Source organism: Aythya fuligula, chromosome 3 (assembly GCF_009819795.1).
Source record: "Aythya fuligula isolate bAytFul2 chromosome 3, bAytFul2.pri, whole genome shotgun sequence".
NCBI lineage: Eukaryota > Metazoa > Chordata > Aves > Anseriformes > Anatidae > Aythya > Aythya fuligula.
The window spans coordinates 61231762-61253320 of record NC_045561.1 but is presented as its reverse complement, the minus strand read 5'-3'; the positions used below and the strand labels follow the sequence as shown (position 1 = coordinate 61253320).

Sequence of the window (21559 nt, the reverse complement as noted above, 5' to 3'; positions counted from 1 at the left end):
GATGTCTTAATGGCCATAAAGCATCTCCTCTGGACCCTGAGTTGTCAAGGAGAGCAAACAAAAAGGGAAACTTGCATTCAGAGTTGGAAGGAGAGTGGTGGGAGGCATGAGGAGAAAAAGGAAATAGTATTGAGTGAGGTAACGGTGGAGGGGACCAACAAATAGTAAAGGTTATGAGGAACAGTAACTTGTATAAGCTGTCAGATGTCTGTTATTCTGTAGTGGTAACTTGCACAAAGTGTATATATTCAGGGGAATACCAACTTCAAGAGGTTTTGTGGTCTCAAATAAGCAAAATTAGGCATAGCACTTTGATTGTAATATGAGGTGATCAGTAAGACGAGATTTTTTTATTTTCCTTACAAGCATCAGGTCAGGGTAGTGAGATGGAATAGCTTGGATGAGTGATTCCGAACATAAAGCTGGATGTTGGGAAACTTCAAAATTATCATGATATTGCATATTGGCATAGCAGATAAGCTAGGGTAACTTTCTTGACTATCGTGAGTGTTAGAAAGCATTCATTATTTAGGAAAGATGCAAAATAAAGTCTGAGGGTTAACACGTTTTCTTAATGGCTGAAGGATAGAAAAATAGTATGGAATCTGTGTTTTTAGAAAATCACTACGGGATTGTTAAGATAAATTTCTGAGTAACTGTGAATCTGCTTCAGATACTCATCTTAACTAGAATTGTTGTGTAAGCACGCTTTAGTATCTAATGCCAGTTGTGTGTCTAGATCTCCACTGATGTAGTAAGAGGTTAGGCAACACAATTATTGAAGCCTAGGGAGCTGTTAATGTCACCCTGAAGTAGACACCTTACAACTAGGAAACTTAATCAGAAGCTGAATTCCACCTTCTCTTTCCGGGATTAGTTGGAGAAGAATTTATTTATTGACAAGTAGAGGTGCTTCTGGTTGTATTGAGAGAGATGTTTATTTACTAAGTAGCAGCATATAAGGCAGTATTTTAATATTGAGAAAATTAAAAAAAAATAAAATCTTGATTGTAGAGGGTAAGTTTGGTTCATTGATGAAAAGGCTTTGCTTTAAATTTAAAGCATTGTGGATGCAATGAAAGGTAACAGTAGGTCGGTAATATTTCTTTCTAGATTGACAGATTTGGATAAATGAAGGGAACTAATTAAAGGGGTCAGGAGGAGGGAGGAATTCAGTCTCCAGTAGAGAGGAGCTTCATTTCTTCTGAGTGCATTCATTTAAGTTGCAGTTCATATGCCATGTAAATGATTTTTTTTTTTTTTTTTTAATTATTCTTCTTAAGGAAGGAATAGTGTCAGATCTCATGCCTATGAACCTTGACGAAATTTTTGATTTATTACAGAGACTGGATCTAATGAAGTTTGCTCTAATTGCAGGACAGGTCAAGAATGGGTTGAATGGGTTGAAAGAAAATGGCAGTGGGAGGTCTTGGAAGAAAATATATGGAAAGCCATAAGTGGAGGTCCTGAATATCAGGTGTTGGGACCGGTTTTATGTTCTTAATAAGATAATTTTTGAAACAGAAACCAAATATGTTCTGACAAACAAATAAAGAGGCAAGTCACTGAAGACACTGAGGAGCAAAATAATAAAGTGGAAGGATATTTAGTTGCAGAAAATGCAAGGTCGTGAATACAAAATACTGGAGCTGGAGGCTGTTAATTGGAAGTTACTGTCAGTCAGAAGCTACTTAGTTTTTGGTTAAAATATTGCGAGAAGAGTTGATAATAGAACTTAACCTAGAAGTATTTGAGAGAAATAGGAAGCGTTGGTATGTTCAGAGCAGTCTAACTCCCAGGGGGCCTGTGTGTAGTTTTCTACTTTTTTTTATTTTCCTTCAGAATTTGGATTACCACGTCAGGTACGTAATGCCACAGCTGCTTACGTGTAGCTGCTTCATGCTGTCAGGTACACTATTTGCTTGCACAAACGCAAGTGTGAGTATGAACATGAAAATGGTATTTGTGACATAGCTGCTAGTGTGCTAATTAGAAAGTTACTGTTTTCCTTTTGTTTGCACAATGGAAATAATATTCTGAATCTTCCCAGAACTTCCTCTGTTAGTGTCCCTGTGTCCAGGTTTTGTCATCCTTCAGGAGCCAGTCAGAAGCGGTGACCATTGCCAGCAGCAATTAATGTAAGAAGGAAGCAAGCTGCGCCTTCCCCGTTTCTTGGGGCTTTAGGGTGTATTGCTCCATCTGCCACAGGCCAACGACAAACTCATCTAATTTAGACTGTTACTCTGGTCCCAGCACAATCTGGATTGAGGCCAGGACGTGGAACTGAAACAGCTTAGTGACACAGATAGACAATCTCCTAGTGTTGGTGGATAAAGGACACCGATTTATTTTCATTCTCCTGGCCCTTTCTACAGCATCTGATGCGTCTGGCCAGCGGTTGATGCTGTCTTGTCAGAAAGGGGTGGCAGGATCCTAAGTAAAGTGCTTGAATGGCGTGGCCTCATCCTAGGTGATGTATCTAAGGAGCGGCAGCACACTCATGATTTTGAAGTGTTGCCAGTCATAAAAGGAAATTAAGAAATGAAAAATGATGCATACAACAGCGCTTTGTTGTTGCCTGTGCGTCAGCCAACACGTTAGCGATACTAATTGCTATTCTGAGGTGGGTATGGCTTGTTTGTGTGGGAGGACTAAGCTTTCCCAAAGCTGAGTTTTAGCCTGTGTAATGAACTCCCATGGGAATGAAGAGCTGCCGTGCTTTTGCACTTAAGAGCAGACGATGGAATTCCTTGAGCTTTTCCTTCTTTAATGTGCAGTACAGACACAAGTATATTTAAGGGGGAAAAAAAGAAAGCATCGTCAATGCCCTGTCAAAATAATTAATAAACAGTGATATAGCCCATCTAAAGAAATACTGTGGGACAAAGAAAGCTCCTGTATGAGCTGCGTTTTTAAGCCTCCTTTAAAAATTATTACTAATCCATTTGCTATATGTAGGGTGTTTTGTTTTGTTTTGTTTCAGATTATTTTTTTTGTGTGTGTGTTAGAAGAGGTCTCAAATTTTGAGAAAGGTCTCAAATTTTGAGAAGAGGTCTCAAATTTTGTGTTATGTGTTTTAATGTTCTTAAGGTTTCAGAACTCCTTCAGGGTAGTACAAAATTAACATGGATTGCCTTAGCGATAGAGTAGTTGCTGGGATTTTGGTTGGGAGAGAGAATTGGAACATAGGTAGGGCGTACGGTAAGATGATGTCAGTGGCAAAGCTCCTTTGAACATCTAGGAAACCGATTTAGCCATAAATATATATGTACAAATGCAATGCTGAATGTCAGGGTCTGTGTTGAGTATTTTCAGAGCCAAATTTGTTGGTGCTAATCGGCTGGGAAAGAGGAATGAGGCTGCACGCTCTGGTGAATGCAGTGTTGGGTTTGGAGCTTGGGAGATGTGATCCTGCTCATTCCTGATTGTAGGTCAAGGGGAAACGAAGTAATTTGCCGTATTTTGGCTCAAAGAATATTTTCCCTGAGGGGTACTTTAAAATTTAATGGTGAAAAAAAACATCTATATGAAGTAGAAAAATGAGTTTTTAAACTTATTTTCAATACAGCTTGAGTCAGCCATTGAGCTGAGTGAAAACCACCACCACAACAAAAACTGAAAATGGAATTTTGATAAAATAGTTCCTCCAACACGTATTTTGTGCCCAACTGATGTGGACTGCATAAAGAAGATATGTGAAGGCAAACTTGGGCCTTTGAAACAGTTGCCTTTACTTGGGCGTGCTAGAAATAATTGATTTCTGAAGAGAACTTCTCAGGGTGATGTTTGGTGGTTAACGTTCTTTAAAGATTGAAGTTATTATACGCTAGTAAGTGCTTTGGAGATCTGCCTGTCTAATGCCAAGAGGTGTAATTCTTTTCCTATGAAATTGTCATCCTATTTTCTTGAATCATCTTGTTACTACTAATGTCTCATTAGAATTAGTAATGAGCCTTGCCTCAGGACCAGAAACGAGTGGGGAAAAAAAAAAAGGTTTTAATGAAACTTTAGATTGTATGATTTCTATGAGTGTAGATACCTTACCTGCTGGTGAGATTAACCAGCGTGGACACTGTGACCCTTTTTTCTTTAACTCACTTGTTAAAACTTTGGCTGCAATGAAAATTGGTTGGTTTGTAGTGGGTAGATTGGCAGTTTGGAGAGGTGATGTTTGTCATTCAGACACGATTCTCCAGTTTTACGTAAAGTTACCGAAGGTAAATGACCAGTTCTGTCTTTACTCTTGTATTGGTGCTCCCGTCTTTTTCTTTTATTCACTTGCCTTGCTTTAAATTCGTACTGAGCTGTCTGGTACAGGACCGTGTCATCTTGTGTACTTGCAGGGAATCTCATACAATGGGGCCTCCTTCCTAATTGGAGCTTTTTGGGTGCTCACACAATGGAGATAATTAGTAATAAGTGTACAGCTGTAATTGCAAGTAGTGTTCACAGTATGCAATACAATACATGGTGGTTAAGCTCCTATATGCCATGTTAGTTCCTATTGAACGTATTTGAGAAATGGATGTTATTCTTTCTTTGCCAATGTGGTGCTGCCAAGGGGCTTACTCTGCCTTCTGGTGTGCGTGCTGGTAAGGCTAATACCTTAATTACCTTCTTCAAATATCAGCTGTCAGGACACATCCAGGTGTGTTCAGAAATGATCAGCAGTCTACAAGATTTCTCCAAGAAGGCTTGAAGTGTGCTTGGAGAAAACGTGAAGCCTGATGTTAAACATGTGAACTTACACCTTTTAATTTAAATAATAAAAATAGAAAATCTCATTAATTAATAAACTCAATTTAACCAAAACCTTGGCGTGGTTATGTAGCTCATTTGCTTTTTTTTTTTTTTTTTTGTACACTTTCAGTTATCAGCTACTCATAGAAGACTTGTGAGTTGTCAGTCCATTCTTGACCAGATTTCTTCCATTTAATGTTGGTAACAATTTATGTTTTGATGAATTCTGTTGTTTGGAACAGATTGAGAGTTTTTATGTATAGAACATTTATTTTATTTACATCAAGTGAGTTTGTCCACACTTCTCTCAAGTCATGCTTTCTGTAATCACAGTGACACTGAATTTCTTCTCTAGATAATTGAAATACCTACCTCTTAAAGAAACAAAACTGTTTAGGCAGTCTTGGAAATTTCTTAGAAATTTTAATAGAAGACCTAAGGAATTATCTAGCTTTGTTTTGGTTGTTAGTTGAATAAAGTTACTAACTTTTAGTGGCTAAATTACAGCAAATATTTGTAGCTGATTTGCTGAAAAATATTTCTATATTTGACACCTGTAGGATTATTATGTGGATTAAAGTTATGTCTTTATAGTGTACAAAAATATTCTAGAAGTGTATAATGCATCTCAAAGAGCCAGACTGGCTTTGCAATAGGATAACAGCCCTCCATAAAGAAACCAGCTGCCATCCCAGCCACTGCATCCCCTACAGCTCTTAGGCAGTGGAATAGGTCACTTCTGTTGTCGTGTGAGCTCGTAATCAAAACGGATGGATTTGAAGCACAAGAGAGACTTAAAGGAATGGATGATTTCATGGCTTAGTTCTAATCAGAGCAATGTGATGTTTTGTTGCAAATGTGAATTCTAATTTTGGCCTTGCTTTCGGATAATTGCTGTTAGCATTATCGTACGCTGCCTAAAATATGGCAAGTTCCTGAAAGCATACATATATTTTAAACCTACCTTTTCTCTTGGCAGCCTTGCTGCTCTTTTTCATGTGTGTTGCACAACAGGAGAGCAGATGATCTATAAAATCTTGCTCTAAATTACTGAAGTCTTTTACTGAGTCTCTCTTAAAGACTGGGATTTATTCTTAGCCTCGAGGTAGAACTCAAATCAAGTTGAAGACAATATTTTTTGGGGGGAAATACCCTCTCTGTGTGCTAATAATGTTCAAAAACTTGAAATTGTTGCACAAAACTTTCCAGTTTGATACTGGATATCATTAGCTTTGGGATGTGCAATTTAATTGTAGTTGTCTTTAGGAGGAGATTCTCAACAAAGTGGATCCAGGGACTTGAAAGATTCCTCAAATCTTTCACTTCACTTAAATTTCACTTAACAAGGTCCAACTATGAAAAATATTTGCACAATATCCTGCTATAAATGGAATGCCAGGCAAAAGTAAGTTGCTTGAGTTAACTTGCTGGCTGGTTATGTAGCTTAGGAGTAAAATGAAATTTTTTCTTAGAAGCAAAAAATGGTACTGTTAAGTGTGCGATCCTGGGTGTTTGGTGGCCATTGGTATGTGTTACTTTTTTATAACTGATTTTTACAGGTAGTGAAACTGTGGTTTTTCCTGTCAGTGCTAAAATGGAAAAACAAGAAACTGTGATCTAAAAAAACTTTTTTATTTTTTTTTTTTTGCGATTACTTTCCAAGTTAACGTTAATACTTACTGGTTGTAACCAGTAAGATAAATAAGATGTATAAGATAACACTAGTTTGAGCTTTTGAGCTAAATTTTATGCATTTGCTTGCTGGTAGGTAGGTTTGACCGAAGTTTGATTTCTAAAATTTTAAAGCCGTTAAGGTTTTGGAGAGTTGTTCTTCACTATATTGAGCTGTTCTCTGACTTTTGGATTAGGAATTCAGGGGTAACTTTGTCCCTTTTGTTGGGCTGAGATAAATAATGTAATTACCTGCACTTTTAATTTATATATGTGTAAAGGAATGTGTGGCACAGCTTTCCCTCAAAACTACAAGCTGAATTGAAATAACTTTGAAATAAGCTCTGATACTTAAAGTGAATGTGATGATAATTTAAATACAATCTACTCTACAGGGAGAGTACAAGTTCATATAGTTTATATAGCCTGTTCTCTAAAACAAAGAGAATGTGCTTAGCTCTTCTCATGAAAGAGAAAAGCACAGAGAGAAGATAGGTGAATATTGTGAGATATGTTTGAAACAAGCTGTTTCCAAAGGCAGTTGTGGGAAACAGTTCAAAGATAGACCTAAGCATAGATGTTTGTAATTTGGAGATTTTCTGTGTCAAGGTGGTGGATGAGATAATGCAATAGATTTCTTCTGTTTCCTTATTTTTTTTTCAGCTCTAGTTTGCAGAGAGTAAAACGTTAATGTGCTGTGTATGCCTGTGTTTCCTTGCTACGACTGAATGTATTAAATCTGTATATTAAAGTAGTTTATTAAATTGGGGGGGATGTTTTCAGTCTTCTAGCTTTAAAAGGAAAAAACAAAACCAAACAAAACCTTCTCAAAACTCACATCTGAATCAGTCTAGTGCCTTGCTCCTGCACAGCAGGTCTTCTGTAGCTGGTAAGTGCAACTATATTATCATGAGATCCATACAAAAGGGCCTAAAATTGGCTCATTTATTGTCATGAGACCAGTTTTTTGTCTTCAAAGTGTATGCATTCTCACTTGCGCTCTAAAGTAAGTATAATTGTGATTTCTTGTGGTCTTTGATTGGAAATCCGTTGTGTGCAATCCTTAAGTCCTGTATTTTTCTTGCTGTTTAGAATGTGATATAAATACCTAAAAATGAAACAGTTGAAAAAGAGATTATGAGAGAGGAGATGTAATGTTAGTGTCATGGTTTGAAAGAGCAGGAATCTCAACAGTAATTGGGGACCTATCCCAATTTTAAATAAATCACCATAGATTTTGAGTGAAAGACCTAGAGAAAGTGGTGTTGTTAATCTTCCTTTTGATGTTTGACTAACAGATTTCTGTGAAACCTTCTTTATGTCCTCTGAACCTGTAGCTGTTTTAGATGGCTGAAAACAAACCTTTTGACTATTTTCTTTAAAATCAGTCGTAAGACCTCTTACCAAAACAATACTTGTGTCATCATTACAAATGTGATACAGTAAGTGCTATATCTTTTGAAGTATTAGAACTTGCTTCTGATGTTGATTTCTCATTGAGGCAAATTGCAATGAAAGCATGTGCTTAAGACAGTAAAGAGTGTGTGAGCGTGGTAGAGATGGTCAGTTAACTTTACTTAAATTTAAAAATAGCGTACATAATTTTTCCCTCATTTACATACCTCTTTCTCCCTGCCCATGGTTTCTTTAATTTTTGAGGAAAAACACAACCTGCTTTTTAAAATTAGTTTTAAGTACATTTGCATGGTTTGAAGAGCTAATCTTGTCTGTAGGTTATTCTTGCTTCTAAAGAACTGGCATCAAGTCATCTAGTTAAAAGCATATATTGAATTATTTTTTTTTCATAGACCATCTTGTACAGCTTTTGGTTCTCTTGAAGTTGCATTAATTTAATCTACTCCTATCGCTCCCGAAGACTTCAGTATTTCTGCACCTACATGTCATCTTTATCTTTGTGCAACGCATACATAACATCTCGATGTACTGTGGAGAAATATTGGTTAAGCTGATCTATAGTGTGTTATGATTGTAGTCTTATCAGTGGAAGGAAGTACTTATTTAAGCTGCATGGGTGAATCTGTGCTCCTGTAATCAGATTTACTGATTTCGAGAGGTGGGATTTGTGCTGGCAACAGCTGAGCTGCCTGTGTAGACCAAGCACCTGAAGGGTTTCTGGGGGATGCTTGCTGCTTTGCTCTGACAGCAGAAATCCTGTGGGCATTACTTGTAAGAGTGATGGTGAATTACAGAAAAGACTTCTGATAACTTGTTATTTCTTCAGAACCAGGACTTCCCAAGGAGAATTAGTTGAATTATGAAAAGTAATTTTTGTATGCTTCCCAGCACAGTTAGTGTATTTGAGGACTACTAAAATTATGAAAAGTTCTTTACTGAAAGGAGACTTCAAAAATATGCCTTCTCTATTTCAAGGTATTTTGGTGTTGATGATGAAACTCCTGTAGTCTTTGACTTTTAGTTCACCGTTTTTCATCGCATACAGAACGTAAACTGTATAGGATTAGAACAATCTTCTGTGGGTTTAGCACAAAGAGGTCTTAAATTCTTGACTTGGGCTCCCAAGTGCTGTCATAACGTAAGGATTTTTTTATTTTTTTATTTTTATTTTTTTAAGAAAACTTGGATGTTTGCATCTGAACCAAGCTCACAAATTGCTTGTGATAGCACAGTATGCTTTGGGGTTTTCTTTATGTGTACTGTGACAGAAGAATGTTCCTTATCTAACTTCCTAGTGCTTTAATGAAAAGAGGTTTGATATCTGGCTGAGACTTTGTAGTACTGCAGGGTTGGATAGTCAGGAAAAGATGTTTCTTTGAATTAAGCTTTACAGATTTATAATGGGTAAAGTTCTTGCCCACTCAATAAAAAAAAAAATTGGAGTGAAAGGTTTTTTAGTTAAATCTAACTGAATTAGCCTCATGCATTTCTTACAGTGTTTTGAAATCTCTATTCTTTATTAATTTTATCTTTACACAGTGACATTCATGTAGGTATATTTTAAACTTTTATTCTGAACTTTCTTGGTGATAGTTGGATCAAACTAACTGCTTTTTTGAAGCAATAAGTTTCAATTTTAAACTATAAAAAGTTCCTTTCTAAATGCTCTCTTATAATATCTGTCAGGATTGTTTTTAACACGATAAATTAAATAGATCTAGAGGATGCATCTTTAACATCTTAACATTGTCATTGCAGGTACATGATGCTTGTTGATGGCAAGAATGAAGTTTACATGATTGATCGAGACAATTCAATTTTTCACGTATCTAATCTGGAATTTCCATTTCGCAAAGATCTTCGGACACATCTAACAAACACTCTTCTAGATGGGGTAAGGAGCGTACTGTATAATAATTGTAATGATTTCAGCAATTTATTTTTGTTCAGAAACAGCACCAAGTTTTTTAGGCTTGGATCAGTGAATCATGGGATTTAGGAGTAATAGATTCAGCCACTGGCTGAATGTGGGAATCATGCTGTTCATAAGTCACTTTTTATCTACAGAATAGCAATGATAACTGCTCTGGGGGGAGCTGTTTACTTGTCTTTGAAATAAATCAAGGTATTGAGATGACATTCTCTGAGTATGAGAAAAAGCTTGAAAAGAATCTAAAGAAATAAATGCAGAACATCATCTCTCATTATAGCTTTATGTTTTTGATTCGGTAAACATAGTGAATTTAACCCAGTTAATGTAAATATTTGTAAAATTTGATAAAATTTTGATATTTTGATAGACTTGTAAACTTATGTTTTTGCTTCTGTCATCTCTATTTTCAACTAATTTGAATTAATGACTAATTTAGAAATGGTTTAGTTGTTTGACTGAAACATTTCTAAGCAGTCATGCTAATTTAGATTATGTAAATGTGCTAATGAACTTTGTTAGCTAGTTGTAAAACAAGCTGTAAAACCTCTGTGTTTGCTAAAAAGCTCTCCTGGAGCGTTCTTAATTGCTAAGCTTTTCAGTACAGTAGCCACAAGAAGAGAATATTTCTTCTTCGACCTCCCTATTTTAGCAGAAGAAAAGAACGACATTAGCTCTTCTACCCTGGCAGGTGTTTGGTATATGAATGCACTTTATCGTGTTTCAGTAGCAGTGGAGTTGTTCTACCTTGCTGTCTCTCTTGCTTGGTAAAATGCTGAATATCTGGGTTGCTCTTCTATATTGGTCTTCTGAAGCTCAGTGCACCTTTCACGTATGGAAGGCCATATTGTCATTGTCACTGTTACTTTCTTTCCTTTCTCAGGCCTTTGTTGTCAGTATACTTTAAATGTCACTTTTGTGTCTGGCGTGTCTTACTGAATACACACGGGAAGCATATGGAAATGGATCTGTGCATCAGGCACAGCATTGCGAGCTGGCTGAGGGCAGTGGCTGTCCTGCTCTGCTCTGCGCTGGTGCGGCCTCACCTTGAGCACCATGTGCAGTTTGGGGCGCCACAGTGTTAAAAGGCCACAGAGGTGTTAGGAAGTGTCCAAAGGAGGGCTATGAAGATGGTGAAGGGCCTAGAGGGGATGACATATGAGTCAGACAGCTGAGGTCCCTTGGTTTATTCAGCCTTGGTTTGTTCAGGAGGCTGAGGGGAGGCCTCATGGCGGCCTGCAGCTCCCTCACGAGGGGAGCGGAGGGGCAGGCGCTGAGCTCTGCTCTCTGGGGACAGCGACAGGACCCGAGGGCACGGCATGGAGCTGGGACAGGGGAGGGTCAGGCTGGGGGTTAGGGAAAGGTGCTGCACCCAGAGGGTGGTCAGGCACTGGGACAGGCTTCCCAGGGCAGTAGGCACAGCACTGAGCCTGATGGAGTTCAAGAAGTGTTTGGAGAACGCTCTCAGACACATGGCTTGGTTTTTGGGTGGTCCTGTGCAGAGCCAGGAGTTGGACTCAGTGGCCCTTGTGGGTCACAACGCTTTCCGGTTCAGGATGTTCTGTGATCGTTCAATTCTGTGTGAGGAGCGTTGTTGCAAGGTATAAACGTAATGTTCCCACTGCCTTTTGCTTTACTGAAAAATTGAGAGCATACTGTGGTAAATGTGATGTTCTCAGCTCAAAAGGGGTTGCACAAGCTGTCATGTCTGGAAGGAGCCAGGCATGTTCCTAACCACGTATGTAAGGATATTCAAAATATTCTTAATGGCATACATTAGGCTCCATACTGTTGAGGTAAGATGGGTACTATTTTTTCTTTCTGCTCCTTCTAAGGCTCTTGAAAAAAAGCAATGGCTTGCCAGTGTCCGTATGCTGCAATCCTCTTTTGTTGAAGAGAGTTCCTCCCATTCTTCCCATCTAGGAATTATTAATTCCTAACCCAAACAATGCTTGTGGATGATAGCAGAGCTTCTGAAACTGCAGTTGAATCCCTTGCTGAAATTGCCTGTGGTCAGTACACTTCACATAGTTCTTTCAGTGATGTGCCCCTTGTGGCCCATGGGGTAAACAGGATGAACACTCTGTCAGGACATGTTTCAGAGCTCTGCTTACACTGACTTCACCTGTCAGGTGAGAAGACAGTCAGTGGGAGTGAGAGTGCTCAGCTCACCACTCTCCAAAACATTTGAGCCCAAGGGTTTGGACTCTTTCTTCTTTTCCCTCACCCTTTAGCTGTGATGTTGAAGGAGTATCCAAAGGTTGAAGAAAGCATTGGCTCTATAAGCATACAGGGAAGCATGAGAAAAAACTGGAGCTTGCTCTTCTGAAGCTGTTGTTTTTTTCAGCCTGCACGGCTAAATAACACATGCAATGCTTTATTAAAGTAATTTGCTATACCAGGACTTTGGGGCAGAGGGGAGGGGGAAGTGTAGTCCATTGCTATAGTTCATTAAATCATATTTCACAAGCAGCTAAACTTGTTGAAATGACAGATGTTTTGCGATGAGTTGAACACCCAGTTAACTTTAAACCAACAGTATCTTTAAAAGGAAAAATCTGCTTTTTGACATTAATTAGAATCTTCAGGTGTTACTGGCTAGGAGTCCATGAAATAACTTTGATGGATGCCTATAGAGAAAAAGGAGATTGAAAGAAGGTGCATACAAAAGTTGAGATAGAAAGGAGAAGATTTGAGATTTTTATTTATAATGGATGAAGATCTATGTGTGCAGAATCATCCTGCTAATAATGATCAGCTGATACACGGAATAAAGTGTACTTTTTTTGTAGGACCTGAATCTGGGAAGGACCTTAATAGTTTCAGGAAGAAATTCTACTGAATTGCCCTTTAAGAAGGAAAATTACAATGCCAGACTGCCACTGGAGGAGGTACAGGAAGAATTGATAAGTTAGGGAGAGATTTCAGATGGTTTTGAGAATTTAAAGCTTACTGCACAAATATATTTCACATTATTCTGGTCATAAACCAGTGAAGAATAAGCTGTAAAGTATGTTCTGTCCATATGATGCCTTTGTTTTCCTTATAGGCACCTTGAATTGTGCAGTGCTTTCCTGCTGAGGAAAGTGACTCAGAGTTTTATTAGAAATGCAGACTTCATGGAGTAAGAGCTGCACCTTATTACTGAGATATGGTGAAGTTTTCAGGCTGAGGTTGGGCAAGTCATCTATCTCGGAGTTAAATTATAGGTTGCCTTTGACTTCATTGTCTCTCACCACAGAATTGTAAAGGAGCAAATAGTTTGCTGTCATTGCTTTGTAGCAATTGGTTTATTAGGAAGTCTTTGGAAAGGATTATTTAAATAGTTCTTCAGGGGCACGGCTTCTCTCTTCTGTGTCTTAAAACAGGTGATTTACTAAGGTGGGCTAATATGCATATGGTGGATGGCAGGGGAGCACATATATTGGTGTCTATGTAAACATGGCAGTGACTGTGAGGCATATGAGAGGGGCTCTGATCTGGCATTTTGTGACTCCCATGTTCGTAGTTTGTCTCTTAAGAATAAAAGAAGTTGAAAGAATTTACAGCCAGTCATTAGTTGCATCACACATTCACAGTTACCTAGGGTATGAGCTGTAACTTCTCCTAATTTGTTGCTTTGTAAAAGTTTGGTTGTTAAAGTTTATTTGAATATTTCACTCTTGGCATAAAACTAGTGTGTTTTTTTGTTTGTTTGTTTGTTTTATAAAGTAAAAAGCAAAATGAAATGAAGTCTTGGTTGAGTAATGGACCTTGAGATAAAACTAAAATCTTTGGATGGATAAACACTTCCATAGTGCAGACTTTTAAGTTACTTTGTGTGGTCAGTTAAATAATAATAATAAAAACAAAAAGTTTGGAATATATTTCTTTTCAATTGCGATTCCTTTCAACAGGTCTGATGCTAGAACTTGTTTACTGTTTGAAATATCAGAAGCTTAACTTTGAAATTCAATATTTCTTTAACGTTCATGCCAAGAGATAATTTTCATAACTGTTCCTTTACTCTGAATATATGCATGATTTCTTAATCTATGTGAAGAAAAATTTGGCTTTTTTGCATTAACATATTTTGCTAATTAATACTGTTGGAATTAATTCTTTAATTACAGGTTGACATAGTTCATACTTACTCTCCTTGAAGTAGCTTTTTTGCTTTCAGAGAACGATAATATAGAATGAAGTGCCCAAATGGCATTGCACTGCATTAATCCTGAAAGTGTAAGAAAGAAGAAAAGAAAATAGACGAATTCTAACTCATCAGTGCCATGCAGTGAAACAGTTGCACGTGTTCAGAATACAAAAGATTAAGTAGTCTCTCCAACTTTATTCAGAGCGACAATGCATAAAACTTTGGTAATTTCCATGAATTCAGTGAACTCTTAACTTGCTTTAAGGCTTCTGATGTAAGCCTTTCATGCGGTTGTCTTTGAGAATCTCAAATGCATTTAGGGTTCACTTCAAGCTGAAATTACTTGCGAACAGTTCTTACTGTGATCAATTACATCTCGGGTGACGAGAGATTTTCCGCAATACTTCGTGCTCATCTCCAGTCCTTCAGTTGTGTTTATTCCTCCGGCATGGAAGAAAGTTTTCTGCAAAGCTCATTAAAACTAATTTGAACACTACCTACAGGTGACTAGCATAATATGAGGTATTCCTCTAGAAAGCCAAATGTTTTGTCTTTCTACCACAGTCTGAGGGAACGAATGAAGTGCATCAATGGTTTTGGCTGCCATGCAAGAAAGCTAGTTACTTGCAAAAAGTTTTTTGATATTGTACACAGCTTTGGAACAATTTAGTAGATAATGCAGAGATGTCCTTAGGCTTGAAATATTTTCTTCCTTTGAATTGCTATTTAATATCTGTGTGAACAAGGGCTCATTTTAAATATATAGTATATAAAACTGTTTTTATACACTGTATATTTAAGTGTATAAAAAGCATTTTTTCAGCTAATGAGATAAGATGTGATCTCTGAGCTGTCAGGACATTCCCATCATTTCACAAATAAAACTAACTGTCAGTCATCTGTGTTTGGGAGCAAAACATTGGGTGTTCAAAACTGCTCACAAGTGTGGCAGAACATGCAGTGAAATTCAGCTGGGTGAGGGTTTTCTTAGAAACAGCACTAACAGAAAACACACACACTTCTGTTTGTTTGTTTGTTTTTCCAAGCATTTAAGGCTGTCATAGAATCATAGAATCATAGAATATCCTGAGTTGGAAGGGACCCTTAAGGATCATCAAGTCCGACTCTTGACACCGCACAGGTCCACCCAAAAGTTCAGCCCATGTGACTAAGTCATGTTATATTACTTAAATTTTAAAACAGCAACAGTGGTATAGGCATACATGTTGTTATATATCATAAATGTACATCAATCTCAGATGCCTTTTTGGCATCCTTGAACCCTCCTTGTCTTCAAGTCAAATAAATGGAAGGTTTCAGCCACTCTGCCCTTTATGTCCTTTTGGTGGAGTGTCTGACATGTGACGTCCTAGATGGATGTGGCTCTCCTGGAGCTTTAATTTAAAACCTACTGGGTGCATGAACGCGGGGAGCAATGCACACTGATGATGTCCTGCAGAACTGCAGTCAGTGTAGGGTGAGAACCTTTCACGTTCCTGTGTCAGTACAGACCTTGTGTATTTGTAAGCTCTGTCAGGAATGGCACAGCTTACAACTCGGAGTTTGCAAAACCTGGCATCTTGTGCAGTATATTTTTTTTTTTTAAAGCTCTTTGTATTCCTGAAAGACAGCAGTGGCTAGAATTGCATTGAAGGTAGGTGGATAAAGGGAAATGCAAGGGGAAAAGGAGCAATAAACATGTGTGATTGGGTCTGACTTCATACTCTGTTTCAACCAAATGCACATTCTGTAAGTTACTGGTAAGATGAGATCCTTTGCTTTGTGATCAAATTTTGGACTATTTTAAGTCCAAGTTGCTTGCTAGATAAGTTATTCATGGAAAGACGGGGGGTTCCCTGAGCTGTCAGTCCACCATCGTTCTTTTTGGTTTGTGTCCAGCTCCATGCTTTTAGCACAGTTGCTGTTTCTGATAGCTGTAAGACTCTGCACTGCAGCACCAGAGAAGAAGATTAACACCAGCACAGTTTTCCAGATTACATTAAAGAAACTGGTTATTGGACCTCCTTCTGCAAACCTGCAGGTTAAGCTAGTATCTGAAGTGGCAGCTAATGAGCAAGTGGTAAAAATCAGATTTCCTAGTAGTGGTAACATGGAAACACCCCACAGTGCCTGTAAACCTACACAGGGTATATAAAAAGCAGTGCACGGGTGCAGGTGTATCTTGTGGATACTTTTGTGTTCTGTTATGTTGCTATGTGAATGTTTTTAATTTGAAGATTTTAGTTATCTAGAAATCGGCTTAAATGTAGCCTCATAGTATCAGGTTATTAATCAGATCAGAATGAGTGAGTTTGAATTTGATGAGTTCTTCAAATAGTTCATATTTCCATGAACTTGCTTCTGAGATCTAATCCCTGAGGTGTTGTTCAATTCTTGCAATTTCAAGAAAGGCTCTGAAATCAGCGTCTTAAATAACGATGTGTTAGAGTACTTTTAATCTGAATCATTCCTATGAGCACATTGCAGCTCTTGCCTTATGACAGTTATATTGGCGTAACTAATGGAGCAGCCAACGCCAGTGTCGTGATGGAGATGAGCAAGACGGGAATTTGTCATCTCTGCTACCGAAGCACATCGCGTTACCCTGCGTTTGGTAGTAGGGATTTCAGTCAGGATCTGCACAGAGAACAAGAGGCAGGGAGGAGGAAGAAAAGAAAAGGAAATGTGGCAAAAGGAGGCTGGCCTAACCCGTAATAGGGTGAAAAGGTTTATACACATGTGAAGTAGAGAAAAAAATATATATATATATTTGTGAGTTAAAACTAAATGTTCCAGAGAAAACTTAAAGATCACGCATGGTCCTCTTGGCTGTATTTTATAATTAGTTTTAAAAAGGATATCCAGAGATTCAGATTTTAGAAAATTAGACTTCAAATCTTTTCATACCAGGCCCTGGCATGTTTTCAGGGTTTTGTATACAAATGCTAGCTTTGCAGCATTCAGATTAGTCATTCAGAGTATCTTTTGGGCTTGGCCATGAAAAAACAATCTCCATTTCTGTATTCACTTTATAAAAGATGAGATTTAAAAAAAAAAAAAAAAAAAAAAAGACAACTTCTGCTTCCCTATTGTTATTTGAGAACAATAGGTTTGAGTTTTCTAGTTAAGCTTTAAGTGCCTCAAGCTTTGTATTTACTTTGAAACAAATTTACATTTTCAAACTGCTTGCTTATTTTTTTTAAAGCCAAATGTGATTAAATTCTAGGTACAATTCAAGAAGTTTGGTATGTGCACAGACTTAAAATTAATCTTACAATGAAAATCTTGTTAGAGTTCACTTTGTGGAAGTTAGGGACTCTAAGAGAAGTTGCGATGTTGGGTTGTAAAACAAAAATGCTCTTGAACTAGCAGGGAACATTTAAATGAATTTGAGTTGATGTAAAGTTCTCTTTGGGATTAATTAATGAGTGCATAGCTTTGTTTTTGTCATGTTATAGTGAAATATTTTTATCTTTTTTTATCTTTTATTGTTTCATGTCATGTATGTGAATTTGGAATTCTCTTTTTTTTTTTTTTTTTTTATTGGCAGCAAAAAGTCCTTAGATACAAGTATCTTAATAACCAGTAATTGGGTGGTGGAGAGCAGGATGGAGGAAGACACGTAGTATTTAGAGAAGTGAATAGTTTGTTTATTTTTTAATATTTTATACATATATAATATTTTATTATTTAGAGAAATGAGTATTTCAAAATTGTGCCTGAGAAAGATTTACCAATTGGTTGACTGCTACCATTTTCAATCGTGACTAATTTACATGAAACTAAATCATTTGTATTAGTTTAATCAACTAATAATCTGTGTCTAATTCATATCCCAAGTCTGAGTACAGATGTAAGTGTCAGCATTTAAGGTACATATATTTATTGTATGATGATCATTAGTAGACTTTCTCCTTGCCGACGTATTTTCAAGATGGGTTACCAGCATTTATTGAATTGTAACAAGCTTCATGTGATACAGATGCTATCTGTGATACTTCCATTTGAAGGAACCCTACTGCTGAGTCACAATGCAACATTCAAAGAAATTTCACTTGTCACCGCTGCTTAGAGCACAGCTAATGTGAAATGATCCCAGCTGAACATAGAAAATGGATGTTAATGCTTGTTCTTAGCTTGTTTACCGGTTCTTCTTGTAGGTGGGATTTCCAAAATCGGTTAGTTGATTTAGGATTGCAGTTTTTATTGAGGTTTTTAAAAACACATTATTCTCTCAAGGAAAGTAATGATTTTGAAAGCTGTGGAGAAACTAATGGGTAAGTGTTGCAGATCAAAACGTGGAACCTTAGGACAGCTCCTTGGCTTCTTGCTGAATGCTTCATGAGGAATTTAGGGCAATAATACTTCTATAATGCTGACATACTATAAAATATATTTGATATAAAAATGTGGCCATTATTCAATTACATCATGCTCACAGGTATACTCACTAAATATAAATGCTAGGTAAAAATGTGCTAACTATTTTTTTGTATTCATGAGATAAACCTAAATGTCTTTTTGTTTGTTTTAGGAAATGATCATTGACAAGGTTAACGGACAGGTTGTTCCTCGGTACTTGATATATGACATTATTAAGTTTAATGTAAGTACTTTTGGTTTTATTGGTTTTATCATTAGTTATTGATTCTCATTTCTGTTTTAATCTCATCTGTATTATTAAGAGTTTGAGAATAAGCCTTAGCACCAAGAGCGTCTGGGTATTTTGCAGGTCAATAAAATGCAGCGCATCAGAATTAAGATCGAAAGCAGCCTGCTAATAGGCATTGATTCATTTCCATGTGATGGTGGTTTGAAACAGTCTGCTAAACACTGTGTGAAAATTTCCCATTTCTAGAACGTGTCTGAAATACAGAGAGTGAAAATTGAGAGTGGATGGAGAAGCTAGCCTGTCAGTGGCATACATGTTACCCGAGCATCACAGCGCTCCTTGCTAGGCTACTCCATCACCTGCTTCTCAAATTTCTCTTTGAAACCAGGCATCTGGTCCTCTAATAGTTGTGCTCAACAGCAGACTCTCCTGTTTACGCTGGCTGTAGGGCAAATATGTGAGAAAGAAAAACGTTGTGGAAAAGGAGAAGCCTGTTTTGACAGCTAGAAATCAAATCTCTGGTCACAGCAGAGAACTGTTGAAAAATGGGGAGAACAAGAAACTTCTTTTTTACAGCAGCTTTCAAATATGTTAAGTGGCTGAAAGTCACCAAAGGGCTATTGTATGTTACCTTTGTAGATTTTTTTTGTTTAATTTCTTGTATTTATCCCTTCAAAGTCATGATATATGTGAAATTTGAAGATGGCCTTATGAAAGGGCCTCCTATTTGAAGCTTATTTGAAGAACTAAACTCGACAGTATGTTTCACTTGTTACCACTTATGAAATAAATTTTCTGGTGATTTCTCTAGTTATGTGTAAGGAAAAGAAAATGTGTTTCAGGAAGGATCAATTTAAACATATATCTTTAAAATAATGTTGTGAAAACAAAATGTGTGTGCTGTTTTTTGCTGGGATAAAGTTATTTTCTTCCTAGTAGCTGATACGGTGCTGTATTTTGGCTTTATTACCAAACCAGTGTTGACAGTTCATCAGTGTTCCAGGTGTTGCTGAGCACAGCTTGCACAATGTCTGACTCTTTTTTGCTTCTCGTGCTGCCCTGCCAGTGAGGAGGCTGAGAGCTGGGGGGATGCAGCCAGGACAGCTGGCCCAGACTGACCAAAGGGATGTCCCATACCATGTGATTTTGTGCTTGGAATTAAAAGCTGGGAGAAAGGAGGAGAATGGGGGGCATTCAGAGTTATGGCACTTGTTTTCCCAAAGGAACTGTTAGGTGTACTGGAGCCTGCTTTCCTGGAAATGGGGGGGAATTTCGTGGAAATTGGGGGAATTACAGACTGAGCCATGGTACTAGACACAAAAAAAAAAAAGATGGTGGTATGTTGGGAAGCATAGTCATTTTTCCTTGTTTTTTTTTTTTTTTTTTCCACTTGTTCCACCACCTGTGATTCCATGTTTATTTTCCTTCTTGTTGTTCCTCATTTCTACTCTTAATGTCTAACTTGCCACTCACTGCTGTTACTTTCCCTGGGAAAAATAATGGAAAGGTAAGAAATGAACAGTCTGCCCTCAGTTTGGCATATGCTGTCCTACCAAAGTTGTAAATATTTTGGTGCAATGTTTTTTTTGGGGTGTGAGGGAAGGGAACTCTCATTTGTAGGAAATGCCCAAACTTAACATGAAGAATCCTACATCACAAACAGCAGAAATGATGGGGGTTTTCAGAGGATTGTTAAGGTTTGAGGAAAGTCTGCTTTTGGGCAGGGCTGTAAATGCTTTAAACTTAGTGTTATGTTTTTGTTTTGCTTTGTTTTTATAACATTGGGACTGTGGAATTGGTTAGCATATAATACAATTTTAATGTCAAGGACAAATTAAAACAATGTTATCAGGATGAGTACAAGCAGGGCTTCAGCTGCAAGAGTTCATTAGCAATGGTCCTACCACAAAGATTAAAAACTATAGCGGATTTGAGGTTAATTTTAGATAGTTAATTACAAAACTGGGCACCCGAGGATGTTTGGTTTGGCAAGAAGTGGTCAACAGAATTTTATCACAAAGAGAGGTAAATGTATTGAAAACTTGTAATTGGCAGGAAAGAATTGGTTCCTTTTTTAGGGTGTGTAAGTCAGTTCGTGTAATTTTCCTAGTAGAGCTTCAAATCAAGTAATTACACAAAACACCAGTTCCGTTTCAAAACAAAACACCCCCCTGCAAGTAACCAACCCCCACTCCAAAAGCACCCCCTCAGCAGCAGAGGGCTACACGAAGTGCTCAGGGGTTCTGCGCTGCTGCTTTGGATCTTGCAAGTAGTTGTTTCTTCTGAAGGTGAGTAGTGGGGTTACCGTACTCACCAGCCATCATCTAAATGACAAGATGTCCAGCATATCCCCATCCCATCCTCTGCTTGCTCTGCTGCTGGAGATGCTGCACTGCAGTGGGGAAAAAGGTGAATACAAGCTGCTGATGAACACTTCTGTCTGCTCAGGCAAACTTTATATTTAAGTCAGGTCTAGTGAACTAGAGGTACTTTCAGTTGACTTTATTCCTAACTATTCAACCTATTTTGCACGCACGCCTTCCTACACTAGCTAAATGCACAAAGTTTTCTGGGTTTTATCAGAAGATTTCTTCCAAAATACTAAATTCACAAATTCTACACTAAGTCCCAAAGACATTTTGTGCACTGTTAATACCGCGGAGAATTTGCGTTAGGATGACCAGCACCAACACAGAAATACAGAACAGTGCTGAAGTAAGGTGGTAGATAGCTCTGCAGATTGCACGATACATTTATAGTAAGAATTACGTCAACTTGCGCCCCTCAGGATGGCTGTAAATAGTACAGCGAAGGCTGTTAACATATACAGAGAAAAATCATGGAATTAACATTTTAGATCACAGCAAAATAATGTCATAATTTAAACTTTCCAATTGTCATTTGCTGTAATATCACTTTGAACAATTCTCAGTGTTTTCACCCAGCACTATTGTCATGCTTCAAAACTGGGCTGTACTCTATTCTTGTATTTATTTTAGTTCTTTGCTACCTTTCTTTTGGGGGCTAAATTTTCTTAAAATGGTTGTTTGGAAGTGTA

General features: G+C 37.6%; 1 protein-coding gene across 1 annotated transcript in view; it reads left to right on the top strand.

The window, feature by feature from the left end:
- RNGTT (RNA guanylyltransferase and 5'-phosphatase) overlaps positions 1 to 21559 on the top strand; it is a 179385-nt gene that overhangs the window by 39257 nt on the left and 118569 nt on the right. Inside the window, exons 9-10 of the mRNA XM_032184677.1 lie at positions 9586 to 9721; positions 18424 to 18495. Coding sequence (XP_032040568.1) covers positions 9586 to 9721; positions 18424 to 18495 — 208 coding nt within the window. The remainder of the gene's footprint in view (positions 1 to 9585; positions 9722 to 18423; positions 18496 to 21559) is intronic.